The sequence below is a fragment of the Thamnophis sirtalis genome, unplaced genomic scaffold (genome assembly GCF_051295495.1).
Source record: "Thamnophis sirtalis isolate CommonGarterSnake01/CBP01778 unplaced genomic scaffold, rThaSir2_p1.2 scaffold_11, whole genome shotgun sequence".
Classification (NCBI taxonomy): domain Eukaryota; kingdom Metazoa; phylum Chordata; class Lepidosauria; order Squamata; family Natricidae; genus Thamnophis; species Thamnophis sirtalis.
The window spans coordinates 46,642,049-46,664,293 of record NW_028261391.1 but is presented as its reverse complement, the minus strand read 5'-3'; the positions used below and the strand labels follow the sequence as shown (position 1 = coordinate 46,664,293).

The following is a 22,245-nucleotide window of genomic DNA, read 5'->3' as shown; positions in this document are numbered from 1 at the left end:
TTGCTATCTATTTTTTCATCTTGCTGAAATGCCATCTGGGTTTAATTTTTGCATGAGACCTTATACAGCTAATGTCACCTGAGGCTAAGCCGCTGTTTGTGAAAGGGAAATAAAATATGGTAATCAAACTGTGTATAATTTGTACTTGGGTTCTATACACTTTCACTGGAAGTTAATTCAGTTTAGATTGGTCAACTTTTTTCCATGTCAGGGTTTTGTGTGCACTAGGATAGCTTATAAAAATATAAATAACTGTCTTTATCCCTTATGTCTGCAAAAATTGTCTTACAGGAAAACGTATAATTTCTCCTTTATACTTTAGTCCGCGGCTAAACTAGGATTTTATCCAGCTGCCAGCTGAACTATTTATTGTATATCAAGCCATATTTTTCATAGAGAGCAGCATCTCGGGGGTTTATTTGCAAGGGAGAATCCTTGTGGCCCTTTGCTGCATATTTTCAGTTGCATATTACCAGCTGTATAAATGGACAAATACCTTGTAGTATCAGTCTTCCAGCACACCAAGTAAATACCAGTGAGATTATTGGAACCCATAATACTTCCTGGCTTTGCCCAAGGGTTAGAGCAGAGTATGGCCTACTTAGGAAGAAGGAGAGTAGCACCTCTTGCTGGTCTCTTATATATGAAAGTATTAAACTTGCAAAAAAGAGATAGGAAAGTACACATCTGTTAAAAGATATATTTATGATACATAGGAACAAATACTATATATATATATATATATATATATATATATATATATATATATATATATATATATATATATATATATATATATATATAATTATTAAAGCAGCTTTTTAGGCCACCATATATCTGAAATATACAAAAGCAAGCAAGCTGGCAGTGCATGCAGACATACTGTAGATAAAGCCTGGCAAAAGGCAACACTGCTTAAATATAAGGAAAAAAGATACTAAGGGTGTCCCCCTTCATACTGAAACACCCTCCTTTTGAAAGATTTCCACCACCCTAGTAGGAACCATCCCATTGACAACAGATAAAGGGGGTGGCAGGTACTTACTGATATGCTCCCTGTGGCAGTCATTTTATGATTGGGAAGACTGCAGAAGCTGGCTTTTTCTTTTTTGAGAGGGTCAACAGGTTTTCAAAATTGCAAACGTGCCACCAGTTCTAAGAATGTTGGAAACCAGCCAATCCTCATTCTCAAGGTACCGTGAAATTCTTGTTAATTCTTTTCAGCCATTGTAATAAGGTGACAAATGATAATACATCTACTGCAGATTTTTCTAACTTTGGAGGCTTTCTGGCTAGCTTTGCTGAAATAATCTCATGGGAAGTGTTCTCTTATATTGACCTTGTTCCAAAAATGTGCCTATTTGGGTCAGGAGCATTGAAAATGAGTCAATTGATCCAATCAACTAACCACAAGGGAGTTAAAAGTAGCCCTAAAATAGATTTGCTATTGCCCAGGATTAAATTCCTTCGAGTCAGCTGTGTTGGGAGAATGTCGAATCAAGTTAGTCATATTTTGTATACATAGTCTTCCAAGAAAAATTGTTGGAGAAAAGTAATAGTTGAAAAAACAAGGGTCTCCATTACAGAACTCACTGCCAAGGCCTGGCACTATGTAACAACCGCTCAAGCACTGATTGAATGCAATACCCACTCTGCATCTACTGCTCCCTACCTGCTCAATAGGAAAGTGTCTAGTGATGCCATGAAACCTTTCTAATATTCTCCTTCTCCAAGAAATATCGGGACGCCAGGTACTTCCTCAATAAAACATGAGGGTACTGTTTGCCCAAAATTATGGTTTTTGACCCAGTTTGATTCTGGGTTGTCACAACTACTGGCAGGAATATGTACTTGACTGGTTAGGTACGTTAAAAGAACAGCTCCTGTATCTTCCCTCTGAATTTAATTGAAGTAGGAAAAGCAGGTAAATAGATTTCTGGAAAAGTGATGGTTCAGTGGAAGATAGAATTTTGTAAGTGATGAGTGGATCAAGGAGCTGTGTGGTAAAGTGAGACAGATGGCTTTCTTGCTGGTTTTGAGGAAGTTCACTTTCTGTCTCTACCAGTTTGGGAAGTGGGGGAGCTGCCCAGCTAAGCTCAACCCACTTCACCCCACAGTTCCTCAATCAAGCTATTCAGCAGCTACAGGGAATTGCTCTGCTCTCTTTCCCTGCCCCCCTCTTCCAGCTTAAGGCAAAGAATTGGGGCTGTCAGCATAGGTAATGAAAATGCAATACATTCTAAATGTATCCTGAAAGGATTGGTGGTTGCTATTGGTTTAAGTGGAAAACACTACTATCATGGCCATTAAAAAAAAATGAAACGTGTTGCAGAACATTTTGGTAATGGAATGATGAACCTGATGAACAGATTTAGTAAGCTTGGAAACCTTGAGAAGAATGTTATGAAACGAGTGAGAAAACAGCCAGGAAAGGGTATCTAGCAGAAAGCCATCCAATGTGAATGTCACCTTTCTTCATGACATCTCAAGAGACCAATGAGGTTAATTGCTGGCCTTGAATCATGTTCTATTTCAAAATTAGAACTAACATTCTCTTGGGTGAAAGGAATGTTAGTTTTACAATTCTCTCTGCTGAGACTCATCCTGAAGCTCTGCATTGTTGTTCAGCAATGACGTTTCAAAGGCAGGTATCTGCCATCTGTTACTGATCTGATCCCTCTTTGTTAGGGCTGCAGCACAACAAGGTGTCTCCCTCCCTCTCTCCAGTGTTTGAGCTTTTTTCAGAAAACGTATTGTCTCTAGGAAGGCAGGTGACATCCTCAAGGTACAGAGATGTATTATATAGCAATTTGGGGCAATAAGACTGCCTTTTCTATTTATGTGTCATTTGCATTTGCCATAATAGTAGATGCACATAAGCAGGATTGGTGTTATCATAAGCAATATATCATTTGGGACACTTTCTCATATGTTAGACCAGTTTTTAGAATTTCTATGCAAAATGATCAAAGGCCACGTCAACTTGGAATTGTTAACATATGATTGAATATATCTGAAAGTCATCAGATTGGAAAGAGTGCAGAATCTTAGAACATGATTTTCTATAAAGGCTGCATCTAGATGGTATAGGGCAGGGATGGTGAACCTTTTCGGCACCGAGTACCCAAACTGGAATGCACATGCATGTGCATGCATGTGTGTGCGCTGGAGTGCCGGAAACCTGAAGGCCAGCTGGCCAGTGTACACATGCCTGCTTTTTAGTCATTTTCCTGCACTCTGGCACCCGCGAAGACTAGCTGATGATGGCATGTGTGCTCATAGAGAGGGCTCTGTGTGCCACCGCTAGGACACGTGCCATAGGTTAGCCATCACGAGTATAGGGTTTCCTGCCTGGGCAGAGAGTTGGAGTAGAAGACCTCCACGGTACCTTCCAACTCTGTTGTCCTGTCCTGTCCTGTTCTATAGATTAGTGATAGGAAACTATGACCTTGCAGATCTTTCTGAATTCTAGCCATTACTATTACTAGTACTGAATACTTTGGTTGCAGCTGCTGAGAGTTGTAAGAGAATAGAATCTTGAAACTACAAATTCCTAATTTCTGAACTAGATGTATCTAGTTTTTATATATATGGGAAACTATTTCAAAGTGGTCTGAATTCCATATTCTAGATATTAGAAAATTTCTATCAACATTATCATTAATACTGGTGAACTGCCCAGTATTAATGCCCTCAAATAACTAACTTCCAATGTTTTGTGCAAGGTTATCTTGCTCGCCCAAATAATTACTTATGTTCCGCATTACAGTATAAGTGTAAGAAGTTATGTATTGGTGGGAGATGGAAAAGCTCTCCCTTTCCAATAAATACTTATGAAAGGTGATTATGAAATGATTTTTTGGAAATACTTGGAAAGCTCACAGATGGAAGCTAGTCTGGAGAATTGTTTTTTTTTTAACCCCCCTGATTTCAAACTAATTCCTAGACTGCCAGTGCTGGTATGAGCTGTTTTCTGACAAGAGCCTGAGAAGAAGGTTACGTTAGGTGATATAAATAGCACATTATGCAGGTAGCTGACTCCCAAAGGTCTTTGTGTCCCAATCAAGATGATTGCTTCTTTCTCATCTCCCTCAAGGGTTTTTTCTTTCCTTTCTTAGAAGAGGAGGCCAAGATGATTGTTGAAAGGTATTGCTGAATATAGCTTTACACATCTAGAATTGAATAAAATAGTTCAGTTATAAATCAAGCAAAATTTGTGCCAGTAGTTCTCACATATGTTTTCAGTTCTTCTATAAAAGTAGATGGTAAAATGTTTTCTGTCAAAAAGAGGTGCTTTTGTTAAAAGCAATATAATATCACTAGAAAAAGTTAAATTATTTTGCTTTGCATGTTAGAGATAAAATCCTTTGGGTTTTACCTAGGTATATTTTATATTGTTTAATGTTTTTTCTGATGCTGTCCTAGGAAATGGAGATTTATTTTCTAAGGCAGTCATACATTGATTGTCTTCTACCTTTCATTCACCCACCCTGAAACTCACATTTCCAATTGAAAAACACAATCTTGATAAGAAGGAAGAGCCATCTCTTGATTAGTTTTAATTCATATTGTAGAGAACAACATCTAACATCCTGAAGATGCATAGAATGATAATCCCATCACTGCAGCCAGCATGGTAACATGCTGACTGAATATGTCATGGGAATTGAAAGCTCCACCTGAAAAGTTCCAAGTTTTGAAAGGCTGCCATAAAACATAATTGTTTGAGGGTCTAAACTAAAATTCAGTGGGTATGCTACCCACCTATGATTAGAGCTAATGGGTTTATAGTCTAAGCCATCAGGAAGAGTTCAATTGGGAAAGCTGAAATGTAGGTCATGAGCATATGTGTGTATGCAGGTAAATTCAGGAACCATGCTGGTATATTTCTGGTGTTATGTTCATATTGTGACTTTGGTAGACATCAAGGTGGTTGACTTCAAGGTCTACTCCTAATACCTTTTAAGATGAAGTTTCAAAATGACTTCAACTTAAGGGTGTTTATTTCTAAAATTATTTGTAGGACATATTCTAGAAAGTTGTTCAGTCTTTGTTTCTTTTTTCTACCTATTGTCTGAGTGTTTTTTGTTCTAGAGCAGTTATGACAAACCTTTTTGGCACCGAGTGCCCATACCGGAACGTGTGTGCATGTGCATGCACCGGAGCACTGGAAACCCGAAGACCCGCTGGCTAGCTCACACATGCCTGTTTTTGACCAGTTTTGGCTGGTTTGGGGGCTCTTTTCAGACCGTTTTCAGGATGTTTTCTCAGGCATTTCCAGGCTGTTTGGGGGGCCATTTTCAGTCCTTTTCAGCACCTGCGAAGACCAGCTGGCCGGCATGCATTTGTGTGCCTGAAATCAGAAGAGCAGCTGGTGACTGTATGTGTGCCCACAGAGAGAGCTCTGTGTGGCACTCATGCCATAGGTTTGCCATCACGATGCTATGGTTTAACTTTACATATTAACTAAACTCCTGTTTCTCTCTCATTTTTATTTGTTCCTCTGAAACTTCACCTATTTTAAGAGTACCTGCAGAAGAATATCAGGCTGTCTGGCACTCAGAACCTGGTAATCTAAATCAAGTTCTTATTGGTACCTACATTAGTACTGGGTCTTTGATTTCTATCTTATGGATTATTATTTTTGACTCTGAAGAAAGGAGAGAGAGGGATCTCAAGATGAACAGATTCTGCAGCATAGTTAGCATTGATTTAGAATGCATAGCTTATCTTTAGAAGTCAGAAACACTTCATTGGATCAAGCAAAGCTGCTTCATATAATAGCTGGCTTCACAATTTACACTAATTAGTAAACCATGGTTGAGTGATTTCAGATGTGTGCTAAGCCATAAACCATAGTTTGCATGCCATTATTGTGTGAATTCACAGAGCATATTAGAAAAAAAAATAAAGCAGTGTAGGTAGGGAAAGAAGAAATGTTAAAAGAATCAAAATCTACTTAAGATTGACATCATTCTACTAGGAAAAAATGTTAATCTGTGGGGCAAAAGTTGCTATGGTTACATGGCACAACTGGTGGCAGAACAAAATCCACAGAACTGATTAAGATCAATTGGGGAAACTTAAGAATCAACTAAAAATATTGGGGGTTAAAATTTTAACTATTAAAATTAGATAACCAAAAAAGATCAAATCAAGCATGACTTCTGGACTTCTTTCCAAATTCTTAATAGCAACTAATTCTAGGTCAATGACTGGGAGGTGTTTGAAATGAAGAGTCAACAATTTTCTGGCATATTGCCTAGTAGAGGAATTTTTCAAGATTTTTGCTTTTTTCTATATTTAATCTATATTTAATCTATATTTAATCTACAATAAATCACATCTTCTTCAGTTCAGTTTAAATATTCATTATGGTAATTGACTGGCAGGTGTGGAGATCAGACTTTTCATATAATTTCTCATCAACACTGTTTAGTGAGAAAGATTAAAAATGACCAATTAGTTAATTTTTAGCCATGAGTAAAATTGGGATCATTGCACTGGGAACATCAATATCAATGCAAACTTTGATAGTTTAATGTTAAATAAAGCTTTGGTAAGAGACCAGCTTTGTCATATTCTCGACCTCCAGAAAATGGTTAACAAATATGGCTTTTGCCTGTCATTAGTTATCAGCTGCTTCTCATTTTTAACAATTACTGTTCCATATAGGAAAAGAAAACAATATTATTAGACGTGCCATATTTAGGTTACAAACATCAGATTATTACTTTACAGCAGCAAAGAGAAAACTCTTTGCTTCTATCTAGTGGTCATCTAGTGGTAGTTTTGCAGACAAATTACAACAGTCTAAATACTAGTAACTTTACAGCAATTACTGGTTTTACTTGCGGTTATCTTGTACCATATTCTTTTTTCCTATTGGATTGTAAGGCTGTTAGCAGGTGAAGTTTTATTTTTCATTTATTTTTATGAATCCTAATAGAAAACCCACTCTTTTTTTAATTAATAAATAAATGAGGTATTTATTAAAATTGATGTTATAATCCAAGTCATATCATTTTTAAAATTGGTCTTATGCTAAGCCAATAATATAGATGATTTGAAGTTTTATACAGGTAGTCTTTGACTTATGACCACAAATGAGCACAACATTTCTGTTGCTAAGTGAAACAGTTGTTAAGTGAATTTTGCCCTATTTTTGACCTTTTGTGCCACAGCTGTTAAGTGAATCACTGTAGTTGTTAAGTTAGTAACATGGTTGTTAAATGAATCTGGCTTCCTCAGGAACTTTTCTTGTTAGAAGGCTGCAAAAAATGATCATATGATCCCAGGACACTGCAGCCATCATTAACATGGGTCAATTGCCAAGTATCTGAATTTTTACTACATGATCATGGGGATGCTGCAATGGTCTTGTGAAAAATGCTCATAGCTCACTTTTTTCAGTGCCATTGTAACTTCCAGCAGCAACTACCGTATTTTTCAGAATAAGACACACCTTTTTCCCTCAAAAAAGAGGCTGAAAAAATGGGTGCGTCTTATACACTGAATACAGCCTCCTAAAACCCCGCCCTCTTCACCAAAATGGCCATGCATAGCCTTTAGGAGGCTTTCAGAGTGCTCATGGGTAAGGTGACCAGATTTTCAGATTGGTAAAGAGGGACACCATTGACCGGTTCGGGGGGGGGGGGGGGGCTGGATTAAAAAAAATTTATGGAACAACAACAAAAATGTTCATACAACGCAAAAATAGTATTGTAATATATTTTTTAATTTCAACATAACTACAATTTACAATATAATACATTTATTTACATTTATATTTATTAAATATATTTACAAAAATTATGTACAGTATTATTTTATTCTTTGGCATATTTCTCACTTGAGTGAATTTTTTTTAGTAGATTGCTGTCGTTTAAAAGGTCATGAAATTTTTCACAAGAATTTGTTAAATTATATTTCACACATAAAATGGCTTTCAAAGTCTCAACACTTAATTGTGATTTTTCTGATGTCCTCACTTTATTTACCGTAGAAAAAACGCGTTCAGTCGCAGCAGACTATTTAAAAAAAGATTCTATCCAAAATACAAAATACCAGCTGCAGTTATTCACTTAAGAACTGTGGCAAGAAAGGTGGTATAATGGGCTTAGTGACCAAAGTTACAATGGCATTGAAAAAAGTGACTGATGACCATTTTTCACACTTAGCAACCATTTTCACATTTAGCGACCATTGCAGCATCCTCATGGTCACGTGATCAAAATTTTGATGTTTGGCAACAAATGAAAAATGGTCATCAATGCCATTGTAACTTTGCTCACTAAGCCCATTATACCACCTTTCTTGCCACAGTTCTTAAGTGAATAACTGCTGCTGATAAGTTAGTAACATAAGTGAATCTAGTTTCGCCATTGGAGTTTGTCAAAAGGTGATTACATGACCTCAGGACACTGAAACCATCATAAATACAAATCTGTTGCCAAAATTTTGATCACGTGACCATGAGGATGCTGCAATGGTCGCTAAGTGTGAAAAATGGTCATCGGTCACTTTTTTCAATGCCATTGTAACTTTGGTCACTAAGCCCATTATACCATCTTTCTTGCCACAGTTCTTAAGTGAATAACTGCAGCTGATAAGTTAGTAACATAAGTGAATCTGGTTCCCCCATTTGACTTTGTAGAAAAAGTGATTACATGACCCCAGGACACTGAAACCATCATAAATACGAATCTGTTACCAAACATCAAAATTTTGATCGTGTGATCATGAGGATGCTGCAATGGTCACTAAGTGTGAAAATGGTCGCTAAGTGTGAAAAATGGTCATCAGTCACTTTTTTCAATGCCATTGTAACTTTGGTCACTAAGCCCATTATACCACCTTTCTTGCCACAGTTCCTAAGTGAATAACTGCAGCTGGTATTTTGTATTTTGGATAATCTTTTTTTAAATAGTCTTAAAACAATTTTTTAAAAAAATCCACACAGAATAAATTGAAGTAAAACATTTCAAACTATTCCACACAGAATAAATTGAAGTAAAACTATTTTTAAAAATTCTATGCACAATACATTTCAAAGTATTGAGTATAGAATTTTTAAAAATGATTTCAATTCAATTTATTTTGGATAGAATCTTTTTTTAAATAGTCTAAGACAATTTTAAAAAAGAATCCACACAGAATAAAATTATTTTAAAAAATCCTATGCACAATAAATAAAATATTATTTTAAAATACATTAAAAAAATAAAAGAAAAAAACCCGGCTCACTCACCAGCAGGCAGAATTAGCAGAACTCTGATGTGATGGATCCTCGCAGCATGGATGGTAGCAACAGGGAGCAGGCAGGCCTAGCCTTCCCCCCCGCCCCCCTCTCCACACCTGCTTAGTGACTCTAGCCTTGTTGTCCCTCCACAGTCCAGTCCAGTGTCTTATCTGTTCCTGCTGCCTCTCTGTCTGCCTGCTCCCTGTTGCTTTCATCCATGCTGCGAGGATCCATCGCATTGGAGTTCTGCTGTTTCTGCCTGCTGGTGAGTGAACCGGGTTTTTTTCAGCAGAACTCCGATGCGATGGATCCTGCAGCATGGATGGAAGCAACAGGGAGCAGGCAGGCAGAGAGGCAGCAGCTGCAGGAACAGGTAAGACACTGGACTGGACTGTGGAGGGACAACAAGGCTAGGGTCACTAAGCAGGTGTGGAGAGGGAAGGCGGGGGGGAGGCTAGGCCGCGGCAGCTACTGCCAGCCAGCCCGCAGCCTTGCTAGGCTAGGGAAGGCCTTCCCTTGGGAAGGCTAGGCCGCGGCAGCTACTGCCAGCCCACGGCCTCGCTAGGCTAGAGAAGGCCTTCCCTTGGGAAGGCTAGGGAAGGCCTTCCCTTGGGAAGGCTAGCCCGCAGCAGCTACTGCCAGCCCGCAGCCTTGCTAGAGAAGGCCTTCCCTTGCGAAGGCTAGGCCGCCGCCACCCACCCGAAGCCTCCCGAGTCCCACCGCCAGATTTGCTTACCTGAAGCAGCAGATGGCGAAGGCGAAATGGAAGACTCGAGCAGCGTGAAACTTTTAAACTTAAACTTTTCCGCCCCCAGCCCGCTCACTGATTGGCTGGAGTCTGGACTCCAGCCAATCAGTGAGCGGCAGGCTGGGCTGGCTTAGTGCAAATGGGTGGGGGAGCGAGCGAGCAAGTTGCAACGCGGCAAAAATGGGGGAGTGAGTGAGCGAGAAGGGGCCAAAATTAAAAATGAAAAATCGGGACATTTTGATAACGACGCGGGACCCGGGACAAATTGTAGAAAATCGTGACTGTCCCACGAAAATCGGGACGTCTGGTCACCTTACTCAAGGTGGCTGGGGAGAGCAGAAATGAGCTAAAAACAGCCCTTTTTTGCTCAATTTTGCCCCCACCACCATCCAGGAGTACTCCACAAGCCTCCTAAAGGCTCTTCATGCCCTTTTTTGGGGGGGGGGAAAGGACCCGTTTTCATGACAAACGGGCTGTTTTGGGGACATCTGCAGAGTGCAAAAACTTTTTTTTATTTGCCTATCCAAATTCTTGGTTCGTCTTATACTCTGAAAAATTCAGTAAATGAATTGTTGTAAGTTGAGGACTACACTGTATTATTTTCAAACTAGCCATCATGGATTAGTCAAAAAATCATGGTTAATAATGGGTGAACCTGATTAAATTGAGTTCTTTAAGTTTTAACAGAATTGACTCCCAATTAAGGATATATAGAGTAACCATTAAAGGTAGCCAAACTGCAACACTTCTGCAACATATCAATATCAAACTTACAGATTTTGATTTTGTGTAAAAATAAATCATTTAAAGTCTATGCATCTGATTTTTTAAATCACAATTTCTCTTAATTTAGAATTTACATGTATTATTTCATATATCCTGTCTTTTAACTTGGAGTTCAAGGCAGCACACATATTAGCCTCCTCTATTATTATCCTCACAGCAATCCTGTGAAGTAAGTTATGCTGCAAAATAATAAATGACCTCCATTCCTTTCTTATGTGTAATCACACATTCAGATTTTTTAAAATCATTGTAAAGTGTTTCTTTAGAAAACAGCGAAGCCTATGATAACCTGCATGGTTTCTTTATGCTGCAATCGTGTAATCAATTTCTTAGCAGCAGGCACAGTACTGTGTAATAGACATGTATAAGATTGCACTTTTAGTGATTGAGATGACCTAGCTAGAAAGCAACATATTTACAGGGAGACTGAAATAACTCAAATAGCTGTGATCAACAGCCCATCCTGGATGATGATGTTTTCCTTTCAAAGACTTTAGGTGGTAAGCTTGTACTTGTTTATAGACATTCATCCAGCCAGCATGGAACAACTATTAATCCACAATAGATCACACCCGAGACATGGGACTCAAATTCTGTTTCAGATCTAGATGCCAGCTCCTTCATCTCTTCTGGCAGTTTTATCATCAAATCCAAAAACATTCCCACGTTAGGGAATATGCACTTATCTTCCTTCAGGATGATATATGCAGAAATGGTAACATTCAAAGACGAAAAAGAAAATTCCATTCACTAATAGAGCAGAGGAATGAAAAAGATCAATTTAGATTACAAAATGTTTGATTTACAATTTATTAGAAAATTTAGCACCATTTCTTACAGATTAAACAGTAGCCTTTAATCACAGTTAACCAGCTCATTAATGCAAGGATGTTTGTGTCATACCTAACAGTATCACATTGTTAACAGCCATTGTCTACTTTGTCTCTCACCTCTCTTTCCACTGTTCCCCTTCCTTTCATTCTACCCCCCCACCCCCATACCACACCACCCCAGCAACTCTTGTTTAAGTATATTTATGTCTTGTATGCCTGTCTGTGTCTATCATGCTGTTTTCATAGGACTCAGTACATGGATCTGCAAAACCTTAAGGGGTAATAAATGTATTAATTGCTCTGGTACCACAAGCTTTTTTGCTGCAAAAACTTGATAGGTTAACCAGTCAATATCTGTTTGAAGCTTTGTTGTAAAGCATTTATTCGCGTGAAGGTTTATAAGCTTTTTCCTTTCAGTGGCACAGACATAAAGCCGAGAGAAACCATTGTTAAGAAAAAAAGTACAAAATCAGTAAAATTGTTTAAAAAGCATATAAATCGAAATGTTTGTGAGCGATAATTCTTGAGTTTGGTGAGCGTCTATGTGAGATGAATCATCAGAGCCTTTTTTTAAATTGTGTTACGATGTTGGATACTTGCTGAATGATCTGAGGTTCTTGGAAAAGCTTATTTGGAAAAATTGCTCCAATAGTACCTGTACTTTAAAAAATCAGTAATTGCTTGTGATGTCTTGTAGTTTTATTTGATGCTTAAGATAATATTCAGAATTGCGTCAGGAAAAATATCAGGTCATTATGGCTGTTCAGAATACAGAGGAATTCTGCTTTCTGGAACCTGATATTTTTTTATTGAATAAACCCGTGGTGCAACAACTTGAAACTGACAGGTAGACCCTATGGAAGATAAGTGGTCAGTCAAATTACCGGCTCTATGCTAGGTTGACTTTTAGGTTAGATCATAACCAGCACCTTGAATCACACATGGAAGTAAACTGGCAACTAATCTAGATTTGTTAACATCATATCTAATAAATCTGTTTGAAAGATGTGATGCATATTTTGAACAGCAATGTAAGAATTAATTTGCTTGTTCCATAGTAATTCATGCCTCATTGGTTTACTTCAGTCCAGCAATATAATATTCAAGATATTAACAACCCTTTAAGGTCTCAAATGTCTCTGTGTTCTTGTTTATAGAAGTTCTTTCTTTTTCTCCCTAGCTTTGAAATATGCAAGGCGTTTTAGCAGCAGTGCCCAGAATTACACCACCCTCTTGCTGGAAGAGGAGAAGGGAATTCTGTATGTCGGAGCCAGGGGGGCAATCTTTTCCTTAAGTTCCAGCAACATTTCTAATACCACTGATGGCTCCTATCACAAAGTAAGTCTTTCCCTTGGTAAATGCACTATGTGTGTCTGTGTCTGTCTGTCTGTCTGTCTGTCTGTCTGTCTGTCTCTCTCTCTCTCTCTCTCTCTCTCTCTCTGTAGTTTTTTTTTAAATAATAATAAAGATTTTCATGTAAGTAAAAGATAAACATGATATTATATAGAAATTAAAACAGAATGAAAGATAAATAAATAGAAAAGGCAATATAGGTAGGAAAAAGAAAAGATTTAAAGAGGTGGCTTCTGACCTTCTAAACAGCATTTGCAAATAACTTCATTATATCTCCTCCCTCTTTAAATCTCTTCTTCCCATTGTCAACTCTTTTTAATCAGCAAATCCATAAATCACCAATTAAGTTTGTCATGCATGATAAAATGTCCTTTCATATATTTCAAATATCCAGCATCAATTAAAAGTACCTTTAGAGATATTTGATACTGTCTTTGGAGTCATATACCAATGACAGATCATTTTATAAAAGTTCTCTTTTAAGTTGCAACACAATTTGAATTTCAGTCCTTTTTATCCACATTTCCTCCCATTGGCCAATCTGTATGTTATAACCAAAGCCCATTTTACCATGCACTCTTTAAGTTGGTTGTCTTCTATTTCAAATCTTAGCAAAAAAGGTTTATGCATTTTAGCAATAACATATTCAGTACATTGTTCAATTTCAGATTATTATGTAGTTCAATACCAATTAGCCTGTTATCCATATTAAGTCTGTCTCCAAATTGTGAGCATGGAAACCTTTGGAAACTAAATTCCTGTAGGTCAGTTGTTTTCCTTTATTTCATCTTAAGTTCTGAATTTTTCAGTACTAACAAATCCTGATAAGTTAACCATTTCGCTTTGCCTGGTTTGTTTGTTTTTAATAAAATGCTTCTTATGCCAAAGCCAATTCTGTAAAGGTATTTTCAGCACAGCCAGGCATTATGTTTTTTCCATATTCTTAATATTGAAACCTACACTAATTTTAACTAATCATACCATAGAAAGCCATGCCCCCAAGCCTCAGGTTGTGTTCTTCGAATTCCAATGTTTTCTTACTTCTAAACAGCACCCACTCTTCATCCAAACCAGATAGCAGGCTAAAAACTATCATTTAAAATCATGCAGCCCTAATCCTTTTTCCTTTTAATAAAGTACTTTATTTAAATATAAAATAGTTTATATTTAAACATTGGTTTCTTCCCCATCATATGAATCTAGATGTATTTTTTTGCAATTGTTTAAAAGGTGCATCATTAGTCAAAACAGGTGTTGTTTGAAATAACATCATTCTGGTTGGTACATTCATTTTTTATCACAGAAATTCTCGCAAACAGTGATAACTTCAGCTTTCCCGATCTTAACAAATCTTTTTAAATTTCATTCCATACTTCAACATACTTTTTTGAAATAACATACAATTCATATTAGATATAGTAATAAAATATACTTTAGATTTTTCTCAATCTAAAAAGAAGTATTGCCATCAATTGTTTTTGATCTTCCATCTTTACATTTTTGTTAACTTCATTTTGTATTGTTAATTTTAAATCCAGCTAATATATCAAATTCCTTTAATTTTTCCATTAATATCTGTACTACTCCTGTAGGATTTTTCAAAATTAAAACCAAATCATCTTGAAGTGCTCTTACTTTGTATACTTCTTTTAAGCCTTCACTTCAGTGATTCTCTCATCACGTGTTATGTCTTAAGAACTTCAAGAACTAGAATGATCCCAATGGAGAAAACATGTGTCCTTGCCTTCAGTAACTCTCAGGGTTTTATCTGTTCCCCATTACCTATTTGTGCCCTTTGTAACATATATATCAATTTCACCAATTTAATAACATTTTCTCCAAAACTCTTCTCTTCTAGGATTTTAAACGAAAAAGTACAGTTCAAATAATCAAATGCTTTTTCCACATCAAGGAAAATCAGCTTGTTTTTCATTATGCTGCTCCAGGTATTCTAATCTGCCAAAAACATCTCTGATATTGCCCCTTAATTGTTTTTTAGGTAGAAAGCCACATTGATCTTCATGAATAAAATCTTGCAAGTCATTTTCTATTCTTTCAGCTTTGCTGCTTAGTCACTAAATTTTATCTGACTTTTCACAATCCCCCCCACACACCAGCCCCCCTCCACTGAGGTCTGGATTCTGCCCAAACCCATGCTTAGAATGTCAATAATACTATCTAACCATCTCATCCTCTGCCATCCCCATCTCCTTTTCCTTCATCAGAATCTTTTCCAATGAATCCTCTCTTCTCATTTGGTTTGCCAAAGTATTTGAATATTTAAGATAGAAATAATAGAGTAGAGTAGAGTAGAGTAGAGTAGAGTATAGAGTAGAGTAGAGTAGGAATAGAATAGAATAGAATAGAATAGAATAAAAATTGGAAGGGACCTTGAAGGTCTTCTAGTCCAATCCCCTGCTTAGGCAGGAACCCCTACACCACTTCAGACAAATGGATATCCAACATCTTCTTAAAAAGGTCCAGTGCGGGAGCATTCACAACTTCTGGAGGCAAGTTGTTCCATTGATTAATTGTTCTAACCGTCAGGAAATTTCTCCTTAGTTCTAAGTTGCTTCTCTCCTTGCTTAGTTTCCACCCATTGCTTCTTGTCCTACCCTCAGGTGCTTTTGAGAATACCTCTTCTTTGTGGCAGCCCCTGAGATATTGAGACACTGCTATCATGTCACCCCTAGTCCTTCTTTTCATTAAACTAAACAAACCCAGTTCCTGCAGCCGTTCCTCATATGTTTTAGCCTCCAGTCCCCTAGAAAGATGTAAATATAGCCATTATTCAATAAAGATTTTGGTCAATATTTTTCAGTAAAATCAAGTATGGACCTTCTGTGGGAATTAAACCTATATTAGCATGTTTCGCTTCTTTGGCATCTTTAATAAATACATATTGTTAAGGAATCTATACAGATAATTTCAAGGAGAAGGGGATACAGCTTTGGACCAAGCTCTATTTAGTTTGTCAGCTGTTCCTCAAACAGACTCAAGAGCAATGCATACACATCACAATTCATACTTCAGAAGGATTGAGTTTATTTTATTTTATTTTTTAGATTTTCTTCAGCTCTTTGTTGCCTGAAATATTGTTCTTTCAATTTAATTTGAAATCTGCATTGAGAAGGGAGGTATCCATGACTGATTAAGAGTTGGCCAATCAAACCTGTGCAATTCACTTTCTGCTTTAACTAGGAACAGATTCCCCTCCTTTCTCTCTAAATTTAGGTTATAGGAGAAAGATGAAGGTATGTGGGAAACAGATGCAGATAATTCTTTTCCCTGGCCTTTTTAGAATAGATTATTTCTTTTTTATTATAGTAACATGGCAATAAATAGATAACTAAGATGCAATGCTCTGTATGACACATGGCCTCTATTATGTCAGAATATTGTCACACAAAGGCTGTCTTCACAAGGAAATAGATATTGGGGGTAATCTGGATTCTGCAACACACACAAACTTGAGATTTCATTTATCTTGTTTATTCACCAAAGTAGGGGAAGAGCTGGGTTCTTTACTGAATATGTTTTGTTTTATTTTTAACTATTTAACTGTTATTGGAAATTTCAAACAGTCTATAACAGGCTAAATATGTATTACAAACATAGATTGAAACAGTAGAAAAAGTTTTGTGACAATTTAAAATACAGGAAAAAAGGAAGACAAGAATGAAACGTTTATGCTCAAAAGGCTGTCAAGAGCCATTCAAATCATATGGTTGAAGTACACAATGAATTTCAGGACAAAGCATTATAAATAGTGCAATCACTTAGAAAGCCAGACTGTACATTGTGGCTTAACATGATGTGTGACCATAGTCAAAATGGCAGGTCATTTGTCTAGAAATAATATATTTGTATTTTTATTTTGGGCCTTTATACTTACTTCCCTGCTCTCTATTTATTCAATATGAGAAAGTAGCTCCTGAAGGCACTCATTCTAATAATGATAAGCTATTTTTTCCCATTCCTTCACTTGACTGTTCTCTTTATGTAGCAAAAGCTAAAGCACTCATTTCAGTCAAGAACCTTAAAAAAATTAATGGGCCACATAATTCTCTAGTACTCTTCTGCTTTATATTTAGTTAAATCCACTTACTTTGAACAAGACCAAATATGAACTCTAAACGGGTTTTATGAGCTTCATGGAATTTGCTTTTTAATATCATAATTAACTCCTGTTTCCTGTGCTCGGTTGGCTGAAAGAATAAGAACTCATTTTCTGTTACTTTGCAGTTAAATTGGGAAGCATCTCCTGAGAAGCAAGCAGAATGCTTGAAAAAAGGCAAAAACAACAAGGTGGGTATATTGCCTCTGCCTCTTTCTGGGTGTGCTACTAGCTTGTTTGAACCTTTAATGAATGAGAAAATGTATGAGAAATCTTATGAAAGTTACTCCCTCGCTTCCTTTTTGCAGACAGAGTGTTACAATCACATCAAGCTTTTGCAGAGGCTAAATTCAACCCATCTGTATGCCTGTGGTACATATGCCTTCCACCCACTCTGTGCTTACATCGTAAGTAAAAGTGAGGGTGGTTTTCACCACTACTCTGGGCTTTCATTTTATTTATTGGTTGTGAGGTGAGGGTGATATTAAGATCATAATTAAATAATTAACTCTGACAAATTTGAAGAAATTATTATTAATTGGTTTCTGACATTCCCAGTCATTTTCCCCATCAACCAGCTTTTTAATACAGAATTGGGCATACGTATATTCTATTTACAGACAGGTATCTGGGATAATAATTCAGTCTGCAGTCCTGGCTCTTCTATTACTAATTCCTGCCAAAGAATAAAAAGATCTGGAGGATGAGAATCTATTTCTTTGGCTTGCCATGATGAAGGCAGAACATGCCAATTTCCCCCTGCACTCTGTTTTGTTGATTTTCAAGAACCAGTTGACTTTAGATTAATATTTTAAGGAGCATTCTTTTAATTTTGTTCATATGAAACCAACTTTTGCCAAACTCAAGCTTTTTGTGTGTTAAAAGCTTGTGTGTTAAATTACAATTGCAATACCTATTTTTTGGAGTATAAGCCGCACCTTTCCCCACCTAAAAGAGCGTGGAAATGTTGGTGCGCCTTATACACTGAATACAGCCATTTTTGGCCTCCCAAAGCAGGACTGGGGGAAGGCACAAATACTCCAATTTTTGTGAAAAATGGCCCGTTTTTGCCTTCTCCCAGCTCTGCTGAACCTGCAGAAGGCTCATGGGGGCCAGGGAGGACAAAAACTTTTTTTCCTTACTTACTTCTTTGAAACCTTGGTGCGTCTTAATACACCGGAGTGTCTTATAGTTTGAAAACTACGGTAATACTCATCCAGTTGTCCATGAAAGTCACCAAGATGGTGAAGTTATTTTCCCTAAAGAATACAGGAAAATAAAGATAAATATGCTCTATAAAGTCTCTGTAAATTCATGTTTACATTAATTTATTTAATATTGGAATGCCTCCTGTTATTTGGAAAAAAATATTGTGGTAGGATCTGGGAGACTTTGGTTCAGATCTCCCTGAAGCTTACCTTGGACATATCATAATATTCCAGCCCAACTTATCTCAAAATGTTATTAACTGTATCATATATATTCTTGGATTTTTCGAGGAACAACAAGGATCAACATCTGTAATTTTGGATATATACTTGCTAGTACTCAAATAAAGGAGATTTTGTTGGTAAAATAATGGTTCAATAGCTCTTTTATGCAATGGAGAGCAAAGTGGGGATGTAGGCCTGTTCAGCTGCTTCTTGTTATGTTGGATCCATTGTTCTTCAAGCTGCTGCATGTGTTGCAGATAAATGGTACTTTCTCTACATTCAAGTTACAATTGGCTATAGTTGGGAAAGTACTCTATATTTTCTCTCTATACTTTACCAATTGAAATAGGTAATGTAATAAGATGTCACTAGTGATAGGATGTCTTGTTTCTATTGTTGGAACAATAGAAACAACCAATTTCTACTATTGGTTGATTGTATATAATTTCACATTCCATCATGTGAAGGGAAAAAATATCCTTTGCTTTTTAAGGACTATTTAATGCCACATATCATGCTTATTTAGCTTTAATGTCTATCTAATTGATACCTATATCTGTATTCAATATATGGATTTAAAATATCTATAATATTGCATTCAAAAGATTCTAAGAATGTATTGAATAATTACAATTACATTAAAAACAATAGAACAGATTGATTTCTTATGAAATTAAAAAGGAATGGCTCTTGACTTCTCAAATGTAGAAAATAAATTGAATGCAAAGTTTTATGAGACCCCCAAAGAGATAGGGTCAGGCTTAGACAAATCTCCTTGGATACTGCATTTCAAAGAACAAGAAAGAATACTGATAAGAATTGATAAAGCTTTGTTACACCTCCCTCTGCCTCTATTTTTAACTACCAGTTTCAGAAGCAGATTTAACAGATACTGTTAAATTGATCTTGGTAGGTCTCAGAAAAAGAAAAGAAAGAAAAATCATAATCCCTTAAACTGAGATGTGTTTTATCCTTTTCCATCTTTTGTTTTCATATTGATCTACAAAATCTGTTTTAAAGTATAATACAACAAGGATGAGGGATAATCTAGTCTTTTTAACATCATCCCTCCACCATAACCCTTATGAAACCTCTACAATAAGTGACAGTGCTGCAAGATTGGATGGGAGATATGTTTGTGTTTCATTTTTATTAGTGAAATATAGTAAGCCAAAAATATGATACATAATAGTGATTTTAAAAAGCTAAAATGTAAAGAGAACAGAAGAAAGAAAATAAATTATATTATCTTAGTATAAAAGTAACATAAATTTAGACCCCATAACCCAGTGGTGGGTTCCTACCAGTTTGACCTGGTTTGGCTAAACTGGTAGTGGTTTGGCGGCCTGGGTGGCTGGAACCAGTAGCAACTCAGGCCTTCCTGGCACACCCCTCCCCCCCGGAATTGGTTCTCCAGCACCTACAGCACCGCCATCTTGTTTTTGGTTTCTGCACATGCGCAGAACAATTTTTATTGTACTGCGCACTCATGGTGCACCCATGACCGAACCAGCAGTAGTGACTGCCAGAACCCACCCCTGCCATAATCTACAAGAGATATAGTAGTTGACACAATTGTCAAAAGATGTCAGAAGATTATTTTTGAAAAATAAAAGCTCTTGTTAGAGTTTGAGAAACAAAAATGAAAGAATAATTGCTTCAGTCTCTAAGTATTTACATTTAGGATGAAAGTTCTTCCTGCTGCTTGAATATTACATTTAAGGTCTGAATCACATACTTCCGAATTGGTTGAACAGAGATCTATTGTATTCTTTTTGTTCCTTTTATTCCTCCATTCATGTGAATTATGATGCTTTTATAAATCATTTGGTTGGATTACATGTTATCCTTGGGGGATCAGAACAACTGCAACTTCTATTTTTATTACCATGTGCATCTATTTTTACTTTCTTGTCTTTTGCTATTCTAACAATGATGCTTCTTTCTTGTTATGCTTAATTCCCTGCATTGTGTCAGCTACATACATTTATTTTTTAAAAACATCCCTATAAATAAAGGGAACTTCCATACCACTAGCATTTTTATTCTTTTAGACCAGGGATCTCGAACCAGTGGTAGAATTCAGCCAGTTCGCACCACTTTGGGAGAACAGTTTGTTAACATTCTGAGCAGTTTGGTGAACAGGTTGCTGGAAGAAATCATTAGGGCAAAGAACCAGTTGTTAAATTATTTGAATCCCACCACTGTCTCGAATCTTGGCAACTTTAAGACTGGAGGACTCCAACTCCCAGAATTCCCCAGCCAGCAAATAATTCTGGGAGTTGAAGTCTGCCAGGCTTAAAGTTGCCAAGATTGGAGACCCCTGTTTTAGACTATTGCACTTCAAAGGCAATCTTGCATTAATTCAGATCATTCTTCTACACCTCTTACAAGAAATCAAGCTCAATCCATTCAAATCTCACGGTCTTATGTGGCACTGAGGGAAAACAATTGCAGACCAGCCAATGTTTTATAAAGTATCCCAATGCCTGGTATGATTCACAATACAATACAATACAATAGCAGAGTTGGAAAGGACCTTGGAGGTCTTCTAGTCCAACCCCCTGCCTAGGCAGGAAACCCTATATCATTCCAGACAGATGGCTATCCAACATCTTCTTAAAGACTTCCAGTGTTGGGGCATTCACAACTTCTGGAGGCAAGCTGTTCCAATGATTAATTGTTCTAACTGTCAGGAAATTTCTCCTCAGTTCTAAGTTGCTTCTCTCCTTGCTTAGTTTCCACCCATTGCTTCTTGTTCTACCTTCAGGTGCCTTGAAAAATAGTTTGACTCCCTCTTCTTTGTCGCAACCCTGAGATATTGGAACACTGTTATCATGTCTCCCCTAGTCCTTCTTTTTATTAAACTAGACATACCCAATTCCTGAAACCGTTCTTCATATGTTTTAGTCTCCAGTCCCCTAATTATGCTTGTTGCTCTTCTCTGCACTCTTTCCAGAGTCTCCACATCTTTTCTACATTGTGGTGACCAAAACTGAATGCATTATTCCAAGTGTGGCCTTACCAAGGCATTATAAAGGGGTATTAACACTTCACATGATCTTGAGTCTATCCCTCTGTTTATGCAGCCTAGAACTATGTTGGCTTTTTTGGCAGCTGCTGCACACTGCTGACTCATATTTAAATGGTTGTCCACTAGGACTCCAAGATCCCTTTCACAGTTACTACTGTTGAGCAAGGTACCACCTATACTGTAGCTATGCATTTTGTTTTTGTTGCCTATATGTAGAACCTTACTCTTTTCACCATTGAATTTCATTTTATTAGCTAGTGCCCAATGTTCAAGTTTGTCAAGATCCTTCTGTATCCTTAGGCTATCTTCTGGAGTGTTGGCTATTCCTGCCAGCTTGGTGTCATCTGCAAATTTGATGAGTTCCCCATTTATTCCCTCATCCAAATCATTGATGAAGATGCTGAAGAGTATTGGGCCCAAAACAAAGCCTTGGGGTACTCCACTGTATACTTCCCTTCATGAAGATGCAGTTCCATTGAGGACTACACGTTGAGTGCGGTTGGTCAGCCAGTTATAAATCCATCTGGTGGTGATGCTGTCTAACTCACATTCTTCTACTTTATTTAGTAGTTGGTTATGGTCTACCTTATCAAATGCCTTATTGAAGTCCAAGTGAACTATATCGACGACATTCCTCTGGTCCACTAATTTTGTCACATTATCAAAGAATGCAATAAGATTAGTCTGGCATGATCTGTTT

General features: G+C 37.0%; 1 protein-coding gene across 5 annotated transcripts in view; it reads left to right on the top strand.

Annotated features, from left to right (window-relative positions):
- SEMA4G (semaphorin 4G) overlaps positions 1–22,245 on the top strand; it is a 129,168-nt gene that overhangs the window by 82,975 nt on the left and 23,948 nt on the right. For all 5 annotated transcript variants that reach the window (XM_087725752.1, XM_087725747.1, XM_087725750.1 and 2 more), the window contains 3 exons: positions 12,789–12,946; positions 17,207–17,269; positions 17,387–17,485. In XM_087725752.1, coding sequence (XP_087581878.1) covers positions 12,789–12,946; positions 17,207–17,269; positions 17,387–17,485 — 320 coding nt within the window. The remainder of the gene's footprint in view (positions 1–12,788; positions 12,947–17,206; positions 17,270–17,386; positions 17,486–22,245) is intronic.